Source organism: Melanotaenia boesemani, chromosome 7 (assembly GCF_017639745.1).
Source record: "Melanotaenia boesemani isolate fMelBoe1 chromosome 7, fMelBoe1.pri, whole genome shotgun sequence".
In the NCBI taxonomy this organism is placed as follows: domain Eukaryota; kingdom Metazoa; phylum Chordata; class Actinopteri; order Atheriniformes; family Melanotaeniidae; genus Melanotaenia; species Melanotaenia boesemani.
In genome coordinates this window covers 17,868,525-17,883,538 of record NC_055688.1, presented here as the reverse complement: position 1 = coordinate 17,883,538, position 15,014 = coordinate 17,868,525, and the positions used below count along the sequence as shown (strand labels likewise).

The window sequence follows — 15,014 nt, the reverse complement described above, 5'->3', positions numbered from 1 at the left end:
GGATCCTTGCTCGCTTAGAAATGCATTTGAGTGCTGTTGCTAGGGCTTCGGTGTAGATGAAAACAATGTCATGAGGCAGGTTCAGCCATCAGCTTGGCCCAAGAAATGGTAACGAGAGGCTAGTGGGTAGGTCAAACTGCTGAATTAATTACAGCTCTGCTCAGTGAGAGCCTCTGGGCTTATATATTGTTGTGCTAAGTTAAAAAAGGCTCCCATTCATAGAGTGTGGTAACTGCTTCTGTGTGAGTATTTTGGCTGGGTCCACAGAATCCCAATAGCGTCTCTCTCTTTCTCACTCTCCCATCTCTTGAGAGACAGATGCATTGATTTGCTCATTAGGGGAAGTACCAGGCAGGATTTTTCTTCTCCTTTTCTTCTCCTCACTAAGTGCCACTCAGTGGAGGGGTGTGGCTGGCCTCTCTCCCCCAATGCACATCATGAAAACAGTGATGGAGGGGGAAGAAAAAAAGAAAAAAAAAGTGGGGGGGGGGACTTGCATATTCATCAGCAAATGAAAAATCACTAGTTCCAAGACTGCTGCACAGCTTTGCAGTGCTGTGTAGAAGTGGATGGGGTATTGGGGGGGGGGGTAATGACATTTGTCCCCAACAATGTGAGCCCTGATACTCTTAAGTTTAGCTCTGCAGAATTGCTAATAGAATTCATGCACAAAGCAAGTAAAGAACTGAGAGAAAGAAAGAAGGGGGCTGATAAAGATGCTGGAAATATGTGGGGCTACTAACAGAGGCTTTCTCACAATACCAGACTTGGCCTCTGTGGATTAATTCAGTAAAACTGACCAAGCCTTGCTCTGCTACTCAGCATTCTCCAATGAAACCAAGCTCCACCGAATGCACTTTTCATGTAACTGCCTCATAAATGCCACTTGTCAGTCACCCCCTCTTTGTAGCACCCAGCAAAGTGTCAATCAAACATGAAGGGCCAACTGGATCATCTATGTGAATTGAGTTGCTATGGATTCTTGGCCTTAATGCATGTGGATTCAATCTTTTCCTTTGCCATTCTTCAGTCAGTTATCAATATATATGGAGGTTTCTGGAAGTATTGGCCCATTTTGTTTAGAAATATATTGACATAATCAGTTCTTTTGAACTCAGAAATAAAAGTATTGTATAAGTATGACCATACTTTAACTGTTGCAAAACTAATGAGTAGAAATGCAAACCATAATGCGAGTCAAAAGAAACTTGATGAAGTAGTTGGACCTGTTAATCAGTTCCTGAGGAGACAACCTTACACTCTAACAATAAACCCCCAATAAATTACAAAACTAGTCTAAGAGCTCTTAACTAAGTTATGCTCACATTTAAGTTTTTCACAGTAGTCCCAGAATCCCAAACTCTCCTTAGTGTGTCTCTCATAGGGAACCAAAGACCCAGTAGAAAGAACTGAAAATGAAAAGAGGCTTAAACGCAGAGTCTCTCAGCCCTGGCATTCAAATTGTAACATACACTGTACAGAACAAAGATGCTGTGAACAAAAAGTTCAAATTCCTGTCAACATTCCCAATTCTCCCTTTGCAAGGTAGCTCAAAAGTCGAAAGGAAAAACACGAGAGCTCAAAAGTAAACCTATTAGTGCAGCTAATGCAGCTTTTACTCATACCCCAGGGCTGCTGGTGTGATACATGTCGGGTTTTACACAACGGGGACATTAGAAAAACTGAAGCCGCCAAATAGTGAAAAAATGTCCCATTATCTACTTCAGTTCCCTGAAGGGGTGTAGCACAGGGGGAGGGGACTTATGTTTTCAGAGAGCAACAAAAGGTGAGCTGGAGAAAAGTTCACCCTGCAGACAGAATTATAGATGTTATGTTCCAGTTGTTGGAAAAGACCTTTCAAGACCTTTGAAAGGGGGACTGGCAAGTTTCAAAGAGTAAATGCAATTGGATTAAAAAAAACAAAAAAAAACAAAGGTTTTGATTTGATAATGAACTCCAATAGTATATAAGCTTAAGGAACGGGGTTCCTGAATATGTGACTTGGAATATTTAAGACCATACCATCTCTTTTTTTCCTCAACATTAAAATATAAGAGAAACAGAGAAGTGTACACATGGCCCAAAACAGAGACAGAAGTAATTTAATATTCAGGCAAAGATGAAATGTCAACTGTAATGATTTATCAGATAATCAAATTAGCTGAAAATTTTATTTTACTGTGGGTTTGTGTACGTAATTGCTATTTAACCTTATCTGGAAAAGGGCAACATGATTGAACAGATGTAATGAATTTATGAAATAAGTTTTAGCCTGGAAAGAAATCAGCTGCCCTTTTCACTTGAGGATTCAATGAGCCAGAGGTAGACTTGTTGGAATGTTGAAGGTAGCCGACTGATTTTTCATGGCACATAAACTAAAATAAAGATGAAAAAGGACATCAGAGGTTAGGTGCCACTGAAAAAGGATGAACAAAAGACAATTTTAAAGTGCTCATATTTCAGTAAAGACTATATACCAATGATACACTTTTAATGAGCATATGTTGTGGCAAAATGTAAATAATGAATTTTATTTACTTGTTTATTCTTTATTTCTCTGGTGTGATGAAGACAAAGAGTTCTTTATGACTTTATGGCTCCAAAATCTGTAGACAGCAGTGCAAAACTGTACTTCCATTGGCACTTCTGGGGAGGTATATTGCAGCAAGTTCCACACACTCAGGGCTTCTGTTAGATTTATGCCTTCACTATCCCTAAATTTTGAGATAACCACTAAGTGGTGTCATGACCCAAGTTATCAATTCAGTCAACCCAGCTTCTCCAACTCCAGACTTTTAGCATGTTCATGTAAAAAGTACATTGCTGGAACAGTTCACAAACATTTACCTAAAGCTGCATATTAGTCTAAAGGGCAACAAACAACAATCCTAAACAAGCCTGACAGAACAGAACAAGTCAGATAGAAAAAAGGCAACAAATAAATGAATAAATAAAATGCAGCTTGTAAGAGTAGATAACTGATAGACTTTTCAATATCACTGCTTCACCATTAACGCAGGACTATTTGAACGTGTGTTCCATTGTACATGTAAAGCAACTTTTATTTATTTATTTATTTTTTGCTGTAACTCTTCTTGAAATGTCTATTTTATGATTTATAATCTGGATGTATTTTAAAATTAACCTACATCCTCAAATCAGTAGAGATCTACCAGTTTTAATTAAAGAAAATGTGACAATCATTTCTCACACATTTGACCAGCATAAGCTTTCATTTCTTTAACTGATATATTATTTTAGAACTAATATCTTATAAAGGTGATCACTAGGAAAAGCCAAAGGTTAAGACTGATGATAACTCTTGACACAGACCAGGTTTACTCTGCAAGTTATCATGGTACCAAGGGTTAAACCTGTAGTTAGTGTTAAGCCCAAAATCCTTGTTTTAATAGCTTCTGATATGTGGTGTGAGAAACTATGTGATAAAGCATTAAGCAGAGTCTGAGTTTGAACTTCTAAAGTGCTACAGAGCCAAAGTTGCTACTTTCATCAGACTAAGGCATTGCCTGTAGATCAAAACATCTGAGCACTCTCAGTGATAAAGCTGCTGCTGATAGGAAGCACTTAACATGTCTGGTCGCTCTTGGTTATAGCTCTGACGATGCTATCTGCAGTGGCCCTGGTATCTGCAAAGTGCCATTAAACCCATAGAACAATAACTGACCGATGCTTGGAGAAACATGTACAATTATATAACCCTCACCCACTAACAACAGGGATGGGAGTGAGCTTCTGATCAGAAGTTATCCATAGGGCTGAGTTAAACTTAAATACAACTACTCTAGTCTCTTAACTAACATCCGAATAACATCACAATATGAGATAAACACTGTGGAGCGGATACTTAAACTCCTATTCAACAATGTAAAAGGAAACTATTCAACAAAATGATATGAATAAGAGATTATGTTTCAATTGTCTATAATACTGTAATTGTTTTCATATTCTGATGCAGAGAAAAGTTGCATTACCAAGATGTCATCACCCATTTGTAAATAATCACATACTACATACGTATTATCTGGCTTAAAATAAAAGAATTAAATCTCAAAGCTCTGTATTCACATCTGTCAGTTTTGAGAGTTACTGTGACACTTACCTCGATAATGTAGAGAACAATGTTCTTGTAGAAACAGTATAGAATGCACTTGGCTACACGGTTGTAATTCCAGGCTCCGTGGACAAGCAGCAGATTCTTCAAGTATTTGAACTGTGTGGGAGGAAGTACAAGGAGGGCAACAATATGATGAATGAAGACCAGAAGTCTGAATACAGTAGATTGCCTAACAGTCTCTTATAATCTGAGCTCAGTGCTGGAACACTAGAGGAGTTAGAGGCACTCCAAGATTAAAGAAAGTATTCTGCTTTTCCTCTGCAGAGAATTAAAGGACTGATGAGACATTTTGACCAAATCTCTCACTAACACATTCCAGAAATGTCCAGTCATAGACTGTGGGGGCCAGGCTGTAAGTTGCTGCAATTAGAAGGGTTCATAGTGGGGGTACTGATCCTTCAACGGCTGAGTGTAACAGTTAAATATCTTCATAATTATGCTTTTACTCAGGGCTTGTGCTGATCCTTGAAATTCACTGCAATTTCTAGCTGATCAGTGTGATAACACTGGGGCAGAAGTTCAATGTGAGTGGTTCATCACAGCTTTTTGCCAACTAACAAAAGATAAGTTCTTGAGATTCACATCTCTATGTCTGCCTCTGCAAGTAGCTGCAGGACTTTGCACTGTTGGTGATTTGGATGAGACATCATCAATACTGTTAAGCAGGGAGAGACATGGTAAATCCATTATGAGCACCAAAAGCATCTATACTAAGGAAGATTTTTTGGAAAATGATCTCACTCAAGACTTCAAACCAACTCTAAATGGTTTGAATGGCAAGTTGTCCTGTATTTAGTTCTTCTGAGTTGTTGAGAAGTGTGTCAGAGCAGAAGAATTTAACTTATTTTTTAGAGTAACACAAGTCTGTTTTAGGGTCTGCTCATCTTTCAGCATCAACATGGACTCCTTGTTGAAATGAAAGCAAGTTGATGGGCCCCAGTTTGTGTGACCCCTTGATCAAACATCAGCTAACACAGGGCTAAACTGACGACAGACAGTCACGGTGCCTCCACCCAAAGCCTCTCTCAACAATTCACTCGTCTTCACTGACCGAGTTCTCAATTTTGAAATCAGACAAACTGGCCACCTAATAATTTACAACAGCAAGGAACTCATTTGACACACCTGAAGATTATCATAATTCTCATGACTATCATATAATTATCATGTATAGGGATAAGAAAAACAAGTAATATAATTTCCCAGGATTGATTTCAGTTTGCAGTCAGCAAATTAGAGTTAATGTACCGCAACGGCAAGACACAGCAAGTACCCTGGAAGTCTAGAGCTGTAATTTCATTTGATGCAGGGACACAACCTAAATAGATTATAAGAGGCCACCTGGTTTAAAGGACATACACATTCTACATGTCCTGTGGACTGATGGAGGCACTTTAGGCGCGCCCAAGTCTTTAATAGTAATTTCATACTGAAGCAGAGAAATCGTACGGTTGTTTTCCCATACTCTGAGGCCTTTTGGCTGTAAGAAACATAATGTGCCGAGTGTTGTACTGTATAACAGAGCCATGGCGCAAGAACGCTACAGCTTTTGTTGACACCAGGTATCGCATATCGATGCAGAGTTTCAAGACAAACTAGTTACCAGGATGTGAGCATGTATCTAAATATCATTTTGCCAGAGTCTGTTTCTGTAAAGATGTATTGAGAGTTATGTGTCACCAGATGCCTGTTTTACAGGTGTTACACTTCTTCACTGGATAAGCTAAAGCTCTTTCAGACATGTTCCCCATTGTTACTCAGAACAATGTATCAAGCTATCACTTACAGATGATACACTTCAGAAAACAGTGGAAGGAATGAAAATTAGTTTACTGCCCTGCCAGACCATGCTGTGATAAATCACATTTTGACATTGCAAAGAAATTTTGTAGTCTTGTGATTTCCTTTTCTGTACTCAATTTAAACGGTTGATTTCTCAATATTTAGGTCTGATAGTCTTGAAAACTTGCATTTGATTATTTAGCCTCTCTCTGACCCTCTCTAACTACATATGGGATGGCGTCAGGCAGCCAGAATTACACTGTTGATTGTCAAAGTGCTTAGTTATGAATCATAACTCAATAAAGACTAATGATATAACCACTAACTTTTAATCATGAGCTTCTGCCAGTGTGCTTACCTGGGCAATAGAGTAGTCAGAGGAGTTTGCTGCCTGCAGACCCTCGTTGCCTGAGATTCCCACACCTACATGAGCTGTCTGGATCATTCCGACATCGTTTGCCCCATCACCGATGGCCAGAGTGATCACTTTCACCTGTTTCTTCACCATCTCAACCACCTCTGACTTCTGAAGAGGAGACACTCTAAAAAAAAAAATAAAAATAAAAAAAATAAAAGCAATTTTCTTAGAATTTACATTGCATAATCAAACACTTCAAGGGTCATCTTATGTCCTACATCCTGGACATTTAAGTAAAAAGAAAAAAGTGCATTTTGCAAGTTACAAAAAAGCAGATTCTCTGGATGGCCGAAAGACGACTGCAGAGACTTTATATAACATTCAGTCTGCAATTTTCTGTAAGTACCAGATTCTGACTGGACGGCATGTCAGATCATTTTCAACAGTGGTGAGGAACTGTGTCCCTCCTGCTGGCTGAACGAGGCTACTGGGTGTAGAGAAAGTGAGGATGTGGGGGAGCAAACAGTTTTACACCTTTCCAATCCAGCTTCTTGTTAGCCAGCTGCTGATATCAAGCGTATGGGAGGGAGCATATATCTGTCTATAACAAACAGGGTTTAAATGGAGTCCAGGTACACTGGGTCAAAGCAGAGTTTAATGTTGAAATTTTGACACTGATCAGTAATAGAAAAAGGTATAATAAGTGTAATTATATCTTTATAGTGATGCATCTGGTGATGCAGCCGGTTGTACTTTATACATGGTTTCTTTCAAGGATTACAACACCTGGACTATTGCCAGATAGATCAGTTGTTTTCACCAATATAAATCGTGAAAAATGGTTTGTTGAGCCACTGATGATATATTTAGTTTTTTTTTATTGAAACCTGGGCATGAGCAGTTTCTTATATATATATATATAACAAGTACAACAAATAGTAAAGTTGCTCAAGAAATGAGATTTACTACTACAAATAATACTCATGTATATTCTCCAAAGCTCATTAAAACCCCTGTTATGGTTGTGACACGTTATAGATCCTTACTTACAAGAATTCAAACTTAAAATAGCAAACTCTAGAGCCTAAATCACGGGAGCTTCATCTTTGTGCACCAAATTCAGTGTAATTCTCTAGAGATAATACTGTAAAGTGCATGTCTGTCTTTAGCTGTTAAACTGTAAATGTTTATGTTCTCTGAGGTTTAAGAAGCTTCATTCATCCCTCGGTATATCATAGTGCCCACAGTGTGTTCAAGGCAGAAACAGGTAGAAGTGGGGCGAAAAAGTAAAATAAATAGAAAATTGAGGTTCTGTAGGGAGTAAGAGTGTTGCATGTAAAGGTTTGCAGTTGTTCTGAAAACATGGTCCAGACTCCTGGCCTCAGACCTCGTCACGGTTGCTTGAGTACTTAAGTACTTACTACTATTTATGTGGCCTGTGCAGGTCACCAGAGTGCCTTTGTAATGTTTTAAGTTGCCATTTTAATTTATTATTGTTGCCATTTTTAAAAGGCAGCCATAAAAATACTGTCTTTAGACTTTGTAGCAAAGAGGTGGTACTGTGAAAAATTTACAGTTTAAACTGAATAATTTCTTTGAACCAAATCTATCAACATCACATTTATTTTAAATTTCTTTTAAACTGATCTGTTGTCAGTTTCTGTTCTGGGATTTTGGGGAAACATAGTTCTTTTGTATTGTATTTGTATTCATACTTGAAGATCTTCTCTTTCAGGTGTTTTTTAGGTTCATTTTATTGCTCTGGAGGTAAATCTTACCTGCAGCATATGACAGCTTTACAGGACAGGGAGAGGTCCAGAAAGTACTGGCGCACTCCGAATGTAAGAGCATATTTGAGAGTCTTTCCATCAATAATGAGAGCAAAGTCGTTTTCCTTGTAGAGGGCATCTCCCAGCATCCCACAGTGGTGGCTGAGTGTTTCCCTTGTTGCCTGTTTGATGAAAAACATTTTAAGAAACATTAGTTACTTGAATTTCAAGACTTAGTGTTAAGAGTCATAAGAGGAAATGTCAACTGTTGCTAGATAAATAAATTTATTTTGTCAAAATGAACTGGCCTCCATGAGTCTTATGAAGTGCCACCCCTACCTCAGTATTTATGTGAAATTTTATCTACAAGTTAGAGGCAGGGCATATAACAGAAATCATCTTTTCCATGTTGTATCAATGTCCAATTTGTTTAAAATAGCTTTAAAAACAAAGAAATTTGCTTAACACGACTTTTGCTTAAAAGTACTACTGCTTAAAACATTGGCACCAGCCCTGAATGTTTTGTTTTTTTGCATTGTAACACCAAAAGACTTCCCAGCTGCATTCATATTTCTTCAAAATTCAGATGTTTGTATGACAGACAATAGACACAGAACGATGATAGATTCTTAACTGTTTGATAAAATATATGTAAAAAAAATGCAGATTTTCATCTTGAATTTGAGAATCATCCAAACTGAGTGGGTGATTTAAAAATAGCAACCCTTTCATATATGTAAATGGTAAATGTACTTATCTAGTACATATATCTTAAATAGTATATATATATATATATATATATATATATATACTTATATAGCGCTTTTTATCCAAAGCGCTTTACATGTACATCACATTCACACACTGATGGTGGAAGCTGCCATGCAAGGCGCTTAACCATGACCCATCGGGAGCTATTAGGGTTCGGTGTCTTGCTCAGGGACACCTCGACATGACCTCTCTGGACCAAGATCGAACCAGGACGTTACAGGGTTACAGGACGACCACTCTGCCCACTGAGCCATGCTGCCCCATATATTTATATTACTCTCCTTTTGAAATGACCCAACTCTAAATATGAAAGTTTTTAAAACCATAAACAAAATCGAAATTTTAAGTGGATATTACCAAAGACTGAAGTGGTTTCTTTGTTATGCTCTGCCAGGTTTTAACTGCAGCTGTTTGTTGGTGGCTGTGTTTCTGCCTTTAGTTGCTCAATCAAAATTGCTGACTTTGGCTGAATCAAAGTCGACAGTCTATCTTTACACACTCCAGAACTCAGCGCCATTAGAAGCCATGCATGTCCATGCCATCTCACTATCTTGACAGCTTTTACAGATGATGTTGAAGCTTTGCCCAGGAGTTGTTCCAGGTACCCTTCTTACTTTTTACTTCCAGCAATAGATCAGGTTGATCCCGGTTTCTTCTGTAACAACTGTGCTTTTCCAGAAATGTTTGGCTTTTAAATACATTTTGAGCCAAGACTAATTTGACCTTTCTTATCTTGGGGCCCTCCAAATGTAAAGCACATTGTGTTGAACTGCCTTTATTTATACTTGTGACGTTCTCTTTTTTTTGTGCCTAAATGCCAGAGAGTTTTCTTCACTTAAAAAGATGCTGAGAGGTTTTTCTTTATCCCTGAAAAGATTTTTGAAGCATACAGCCCTGATTAAATAATGATGAAACAATGACCAGCCCGCACTTGTCCAACAAACAGATTTAAAGAAAACTTTCCAATTACATTCCAACCCCTAAAAAATGAGACCTTGCAAATTAAACAGCTGTCAGTCTTTAACTTCTCCAATTTTGGATGCTAATATCATTAAATGTGCACTTAATGTCACTCCCCACTGTATTACCACAACTTAAATATGTTTTGGTGAACATCCAAAATTTAAAAAAATAATAAAAACCTGTTAACATAGAAATATACAGTATATAAAACCTAAAATTGGGTATATTTATTTCTCATTTGTACCAGTGTTAAGTAAAGTAATCTGTCAGCTCTTATTGCCAATCCCCAACTGTTGCAAAGCAGCTGCTTATGACATTTTAGATGTTTATTATGATTTTCATATTAGTTACTCTCAGACGCTAGATACGAAGTGGTAACATTGATGGGTGCTGCTAGCTTTAAAGTATATAAAACCGTATGGGTGAGTGATGACGAAAAGCTTAACATATGAGACTGATGAGGATTAACTGTCCCGGTATACAGGCATGCGGTCTGGATGAATACTAGGAGTGGTGAGATCATCACTGTATTCATCTTTCAGTCATTCTCACCACAGATGGTGAAGTCATTAGTACATAAAACTACTCTCTGAATGTAGCCATTTTCTGACAGGTACATGCAACAACTTTTTATTTACAAAAAACAAACTTATCTAAAAGGACTGCACTACTTAGGAACACTACTTAAAATAATCCAAATAGTATCAAAGTGTGTGTCTAAATGCATAAATGAATTTAGAAAAAAATACATACATAAAAACCATGCACGTAAAATGCCAAGATACAATCTGATGCACTGAAACTAAGGTAGCAGAAAGATGCCTGGCCTGCTGAAATCGTTAGAAAATGGTTGCCATTAGCAGGAATGAAGTGGCGAGGGGTCTGGACTGGTGTGGAGGTCAGATATGTCAGTGCATTCAGATTGTACCAAGGGGACCATGAATGTTCACTTGGCATAACAAAACTCTGAAACCCCAGCTTAAAGGAAATATTTGGACAGAGGGGCTTTACGTTTCACAAAGCGAGAGAAGGAGAGTGAGAGACACGCATAGAGAGAGATGATGGATTAACACAAGAGAGAAACTGAGCAAGAGGGATACAAGCAGAGAGCAGCTGTGGGGACTTAACCATCCCTGATGGGGTCTGTAAAACAGCATGAGAGGGTGAAGCAGTGGGCAGGAGAGCGTGTATTTCCGTATGTGTGTTAAGGACAAAGTAACCACAAGTTATGTATGATATCTTCATTCAAGTAAAACTGCTCCATCTGTGTTACCAGAATGATTTTAGATTACATCTCAGCGTGACTTAGTGTGTGTGTAAGCTCTTGTAGAAGCTTATATACCACGTGTATGAGAAGGAATTCACTTTGTTTGGAAGACAACCAATTCATCACAGCGTGATAAGCGAAGTTTACCATTGCCTTAAGTAGGATGGTCATTTCCCCCCTAATTTCCACTGAGGAATTTTAGCACTAATGCTACATGTCTCCTCCTAAAGCCTCTTTGTTATGGCTATAATGACCAGTTCAGCTTATGTGACGGGCCAGTGTTTGGTTTTGGAAACGGTATGTGATGTCCGTTCAGAAATTCATAACAGCTTCTCATAAAAACTGGATTCTGTTGTTGATATAGACCTTGAGTGATACAGCCAACAAGACGTGACACTCATGATGTGGAATCTGGACATTTATATGGATGTAATGTCATCTGTACTATTTGATGGAAGCCATCAAATGGGGGATGTTCCACCTTAGTTCATAGTGTACAGACACATAATTTTAATTAACTTAGCATGAGCAGTTAAAAACATTGTGCGTCTATAATGTTTTCCCTAAACAATTTTTCCTCATGGACATTTAAAGTAATGACACTCATCTAGTTGTAACTGTGCTTTGCAAAGATTAGTATCAAATACTCAATAAGCACTGTTTGTTCCTGAAATGATCAAATATAAATCTTTTCAAACAAACAAATCTTATCTTGGAGTTTAAGTTCTGGAAACTTAGTTTGAAGTAAAACTTGGTACTGGTGTCAAAAATGTGCCGTCCCATTACTAAACACAGGGAAAAAAAGGGGGGGCATGCTCCAGCGAATCTCTTTCACAGCACAAGGGCACTATGAACTACCAACACTGCTGCCTGGCTCTCTGTTCACTGCCTCCTCAGTCTAGGTGAAAAGGTTCCTCCTTTTGCGTTTTAACAAACTGTCTTATGTAAGCATCTGCTCAACCACAGCAGAATGGGAGCTGACATTTCAAAGCACCAGTCTGTGTGCTTTATGAAGGCACCGACCCCAAATTTTTACCTCAGTTCCATTTATCACGCTTAAAGACTGGCTGACAGAGTGAAGGCCATCCGTCATCACCCAGAAACACCCCCACCCACTTCATCCTCGGCTTCTCGCCATTTTCCCCAATCGAGCCCAGCACAGTTTCTGGCTTTGGCACCAATACTTAGCTTTCCCCTGTTGAAATTGCAGGGACTTGCCCTTTTCAGTCTCAGACAACGCTCTCCTGCCGGGGGGTTAACAGACCTCACTGCTGGATGTTAAATACAGAGCTTAAGATGTGTAGTGGCTTTATGCAAAAGGCACCCTGTGGTCTCATTCCTTAAGTTTCAGGACTGAATGACTGACACTCACCTATAAAAGATATCGTCACATTACATTTTTTTTTCCTTTGAGGGCAGCAGGTGGAAGTATTCTTTAGTAATTGCATCAACTTGTTAACATTTGTAGAAGTACTTTTACATTTTTTTTGATTGCATAAATTGTGAGGAAGGAACAGTATTCATAAAACCTTACATAAAACAAAGTTGAGTTTTTTTTGTGTGTTTTGGTTGCATTTTTAATTCACTACAGAAGTAGGTTCTATAAGTTGTGTGTAAGAAAATTCCTTTAAACTTACGTCCAGACTGTCTTCATTTATCACAAGCATCCCCATGTTCTTTGTCAGTAGTTTGCAGGAATGTCCTACAACAATCAGAAAAAATAAGGAGGAAATTTTACATTTTTAAAAGCAAACAGATACCTGAAAAGGCTGGATATTAGGCATGTACTGTCGATAAGCATAAATATTTTCTATCTACGCTGCTGTTCAATTTTTTACATAAATTATAGTTAATATAGCTCCAACAAGCAATTTAAATAACTGAATGTACATCAAAAAATAAAATCTAAAAACAAAGGAAATTAAATCAAAAATACATTTTTAGAATTACCAATTAAAATGTTGAAGTTTAGAGTCAGTGTCTCAAGACATGACTAATGAGTTTGGTTTACAGAAGTTTGTCGGTTTCCTGTTTTAACAGGCAGTTACAACTCTGGGTTACCCAACATGGCTCTCTAGGGAGCGTTCTGTTCAGTTCTTGGCTGGGACAGAGACTCAGGGTCACCAGCAAGGTGGTAGAGGGAGCCTCTCATTGGGGAAAACAGAAATGTTTCACAAACCAAGACTGAAGCCTTCAGTTCAGTGCTGCTTGAAAAGGTTACCATCTGTGGCATGACCACATAAATATTTGTGGGCTTCAACACTTTGCTTCTGTCTGGAAAATGATTTCAGTTTCTTTAAGGGGGTTACCACAAAAACCTGTCTTTTGTGAATGTATGGGTGGCAATTTTTGGAGTGAAAATGAGATAAGATTTTGCACAGAAATGCACAGCTTAACACAAAAGTGCACACATAGTACACACAGAGAGGAAATGAGCAAGTTTCACCTCCAGAGTCAAAACCAAACAGGCTAGGGGTCTGGGGTCTAGCAGATTGTTTTCTTAAGTGCAAAGGTGCAAACGTCCAAAAATTTGCTGCTGTGTGGAAAATGTCTCCCCATCTCAACACTGTCTCTACTCCCTTCCCCCTTGTCAATTCCTGCCACAGCCCTTCCGCTCAATGTGTTTACTTTTTAGCTCATTTCAGTGCTTTTTTTTTTTTTTCCTTTTTAATTATTTCACCAAAGTTCAATTCCTGGCCTTTCTCCATCCCAGGCGGAACTAAACATTGCTCCCACAGGCCTTAAAGAATGTGTAACGACACTCGCGTCACAGTAATCTCAGATTTCAATAAGGAAGCAACGATTAAAGATGCACATTTTTGCCAGGGAGGGCACTCAGAATGGATAAGATGCTGATTAGGATTTTAGGAGGCAGAAGAGAAGAAAACTAGCATATCACAGTGGAAAGGGAGCAGAGGTGGGAGCTCACAATTGTGTGGACAGATAAGTGAACATGTTTACTATTCAGTGTCTCTTAAGCAGATGCAGACTCTGGCCAAACTTGACACAGCCTTAGTAAAGTGAGTGGACTTGCAGACTCCTTCCTCTCATTGCATTTTGGCTCAGGCCTCAGCTCCCCTCATTCAACAACTCCGAGCACTGCAAGCATGTCCCTGAGCGAGTTGCTACTTCGTATGCTGTTTTGATAGTTCAGGCTTATTAGTAAATTTGTAATTATGTAATCTTAGTAGCATTAAGGCCCAGTTTTCTGTGCCAAAAAAGGCATTTGGGTGATTTAGGCAACATGAAAATGTTAAATAACATTTGGGATAATTTTCTCAGTCTAATTTGGCATGGTGCACAGTGCACCATTAAACCTGGCAATGGGGATTATCTTTCTATGAGGAAAATAGTAAAAAATAAAGTCAATATTGGGCAGAGTTTTTACAGAGCAACTCTGTCAGAAGGCAGACCTGTAAAAATACTTCCAGTGAGCTCGAGCCTCTTCTGAGCCCCTTCACATCTGGGCACAGTGGGCACAAAGGGCTGATTCAGTCAAGCCTCAGTGGTAGGTACAGCCACAAATGTAGCCATATTTTATCTATTTTTCTGAATTCTGTGTTACCAAGCTGACTGTGTTCAAGGTGGATCCATTTTTGTATTTCGCCACACAAATTCCAGGGCAAATATGAATGAACAATATGAAATAAAATAGTTAACAAGCGCAAATTATTTACCTTTCCAAGTCAAAAATCTCTAAGGAAGCTTGACACATGAGAAGTACCTGCTTGTGTCCATATTCATGTTATTTATTTCATGTCAGAGCAAGGTGCTCATACATCATTCTGCAACAGATGCTTTCACTAGGTATGTGTAACAGAGCAGCATTCAACTTGTCGTTACTGTATCATGCTGGATGCAGAATGACCACAGGACTGACTGGAGTACCTGTAACAGGGAAGTTCACAGACGGGGCCAAAATATGTGCTGATGCTTGAACATGAATGGAAAAAGCATCAAAAGTGCAAA

The 15,014-nt window shown here is 38.6% G+C and overlaps 1 protein-coding gene across 7 annotated transcripts in view; it reads right to left on the bottom strand.

Moving 5' to 3' along the window:
• The window catches only part of atp8a1 (ATPase phospholipid transporting 8A1), a 95,050-nt gene that overhangs the window by 24,700 nt on the left and 55,336 nt on the right, over positions 1 to 15,014 (bottom strand). For all 7 annotated transcript variants that reach the window (XM_041989935.1, XM_041989938.1, XM_041989941.1 and 4 more), the window contains 4 exons: positions 12,683 to 12,747; positions 8,054 to 8,226; positions 6,276 to 6,459; positions 4,121 to 4,231 (listed from right to left, as the gene is read on the bottom strand). In XM_041989935.1, the coding sequence (XP_041845869.1) occupies positions 4,121 to 4,231; positions 6,276 to 6,459; positions 8,054 to 8,226; positions 12,683 to 12,747 (533 nt within the window). The remainder of the gene's footprint in view (positions 1 to 4,120; positions 4,232 to 6,275; positions 6,460 to 8,053; positions 8,227 to 12,682; positions 12,748 to 15,014) is intronic.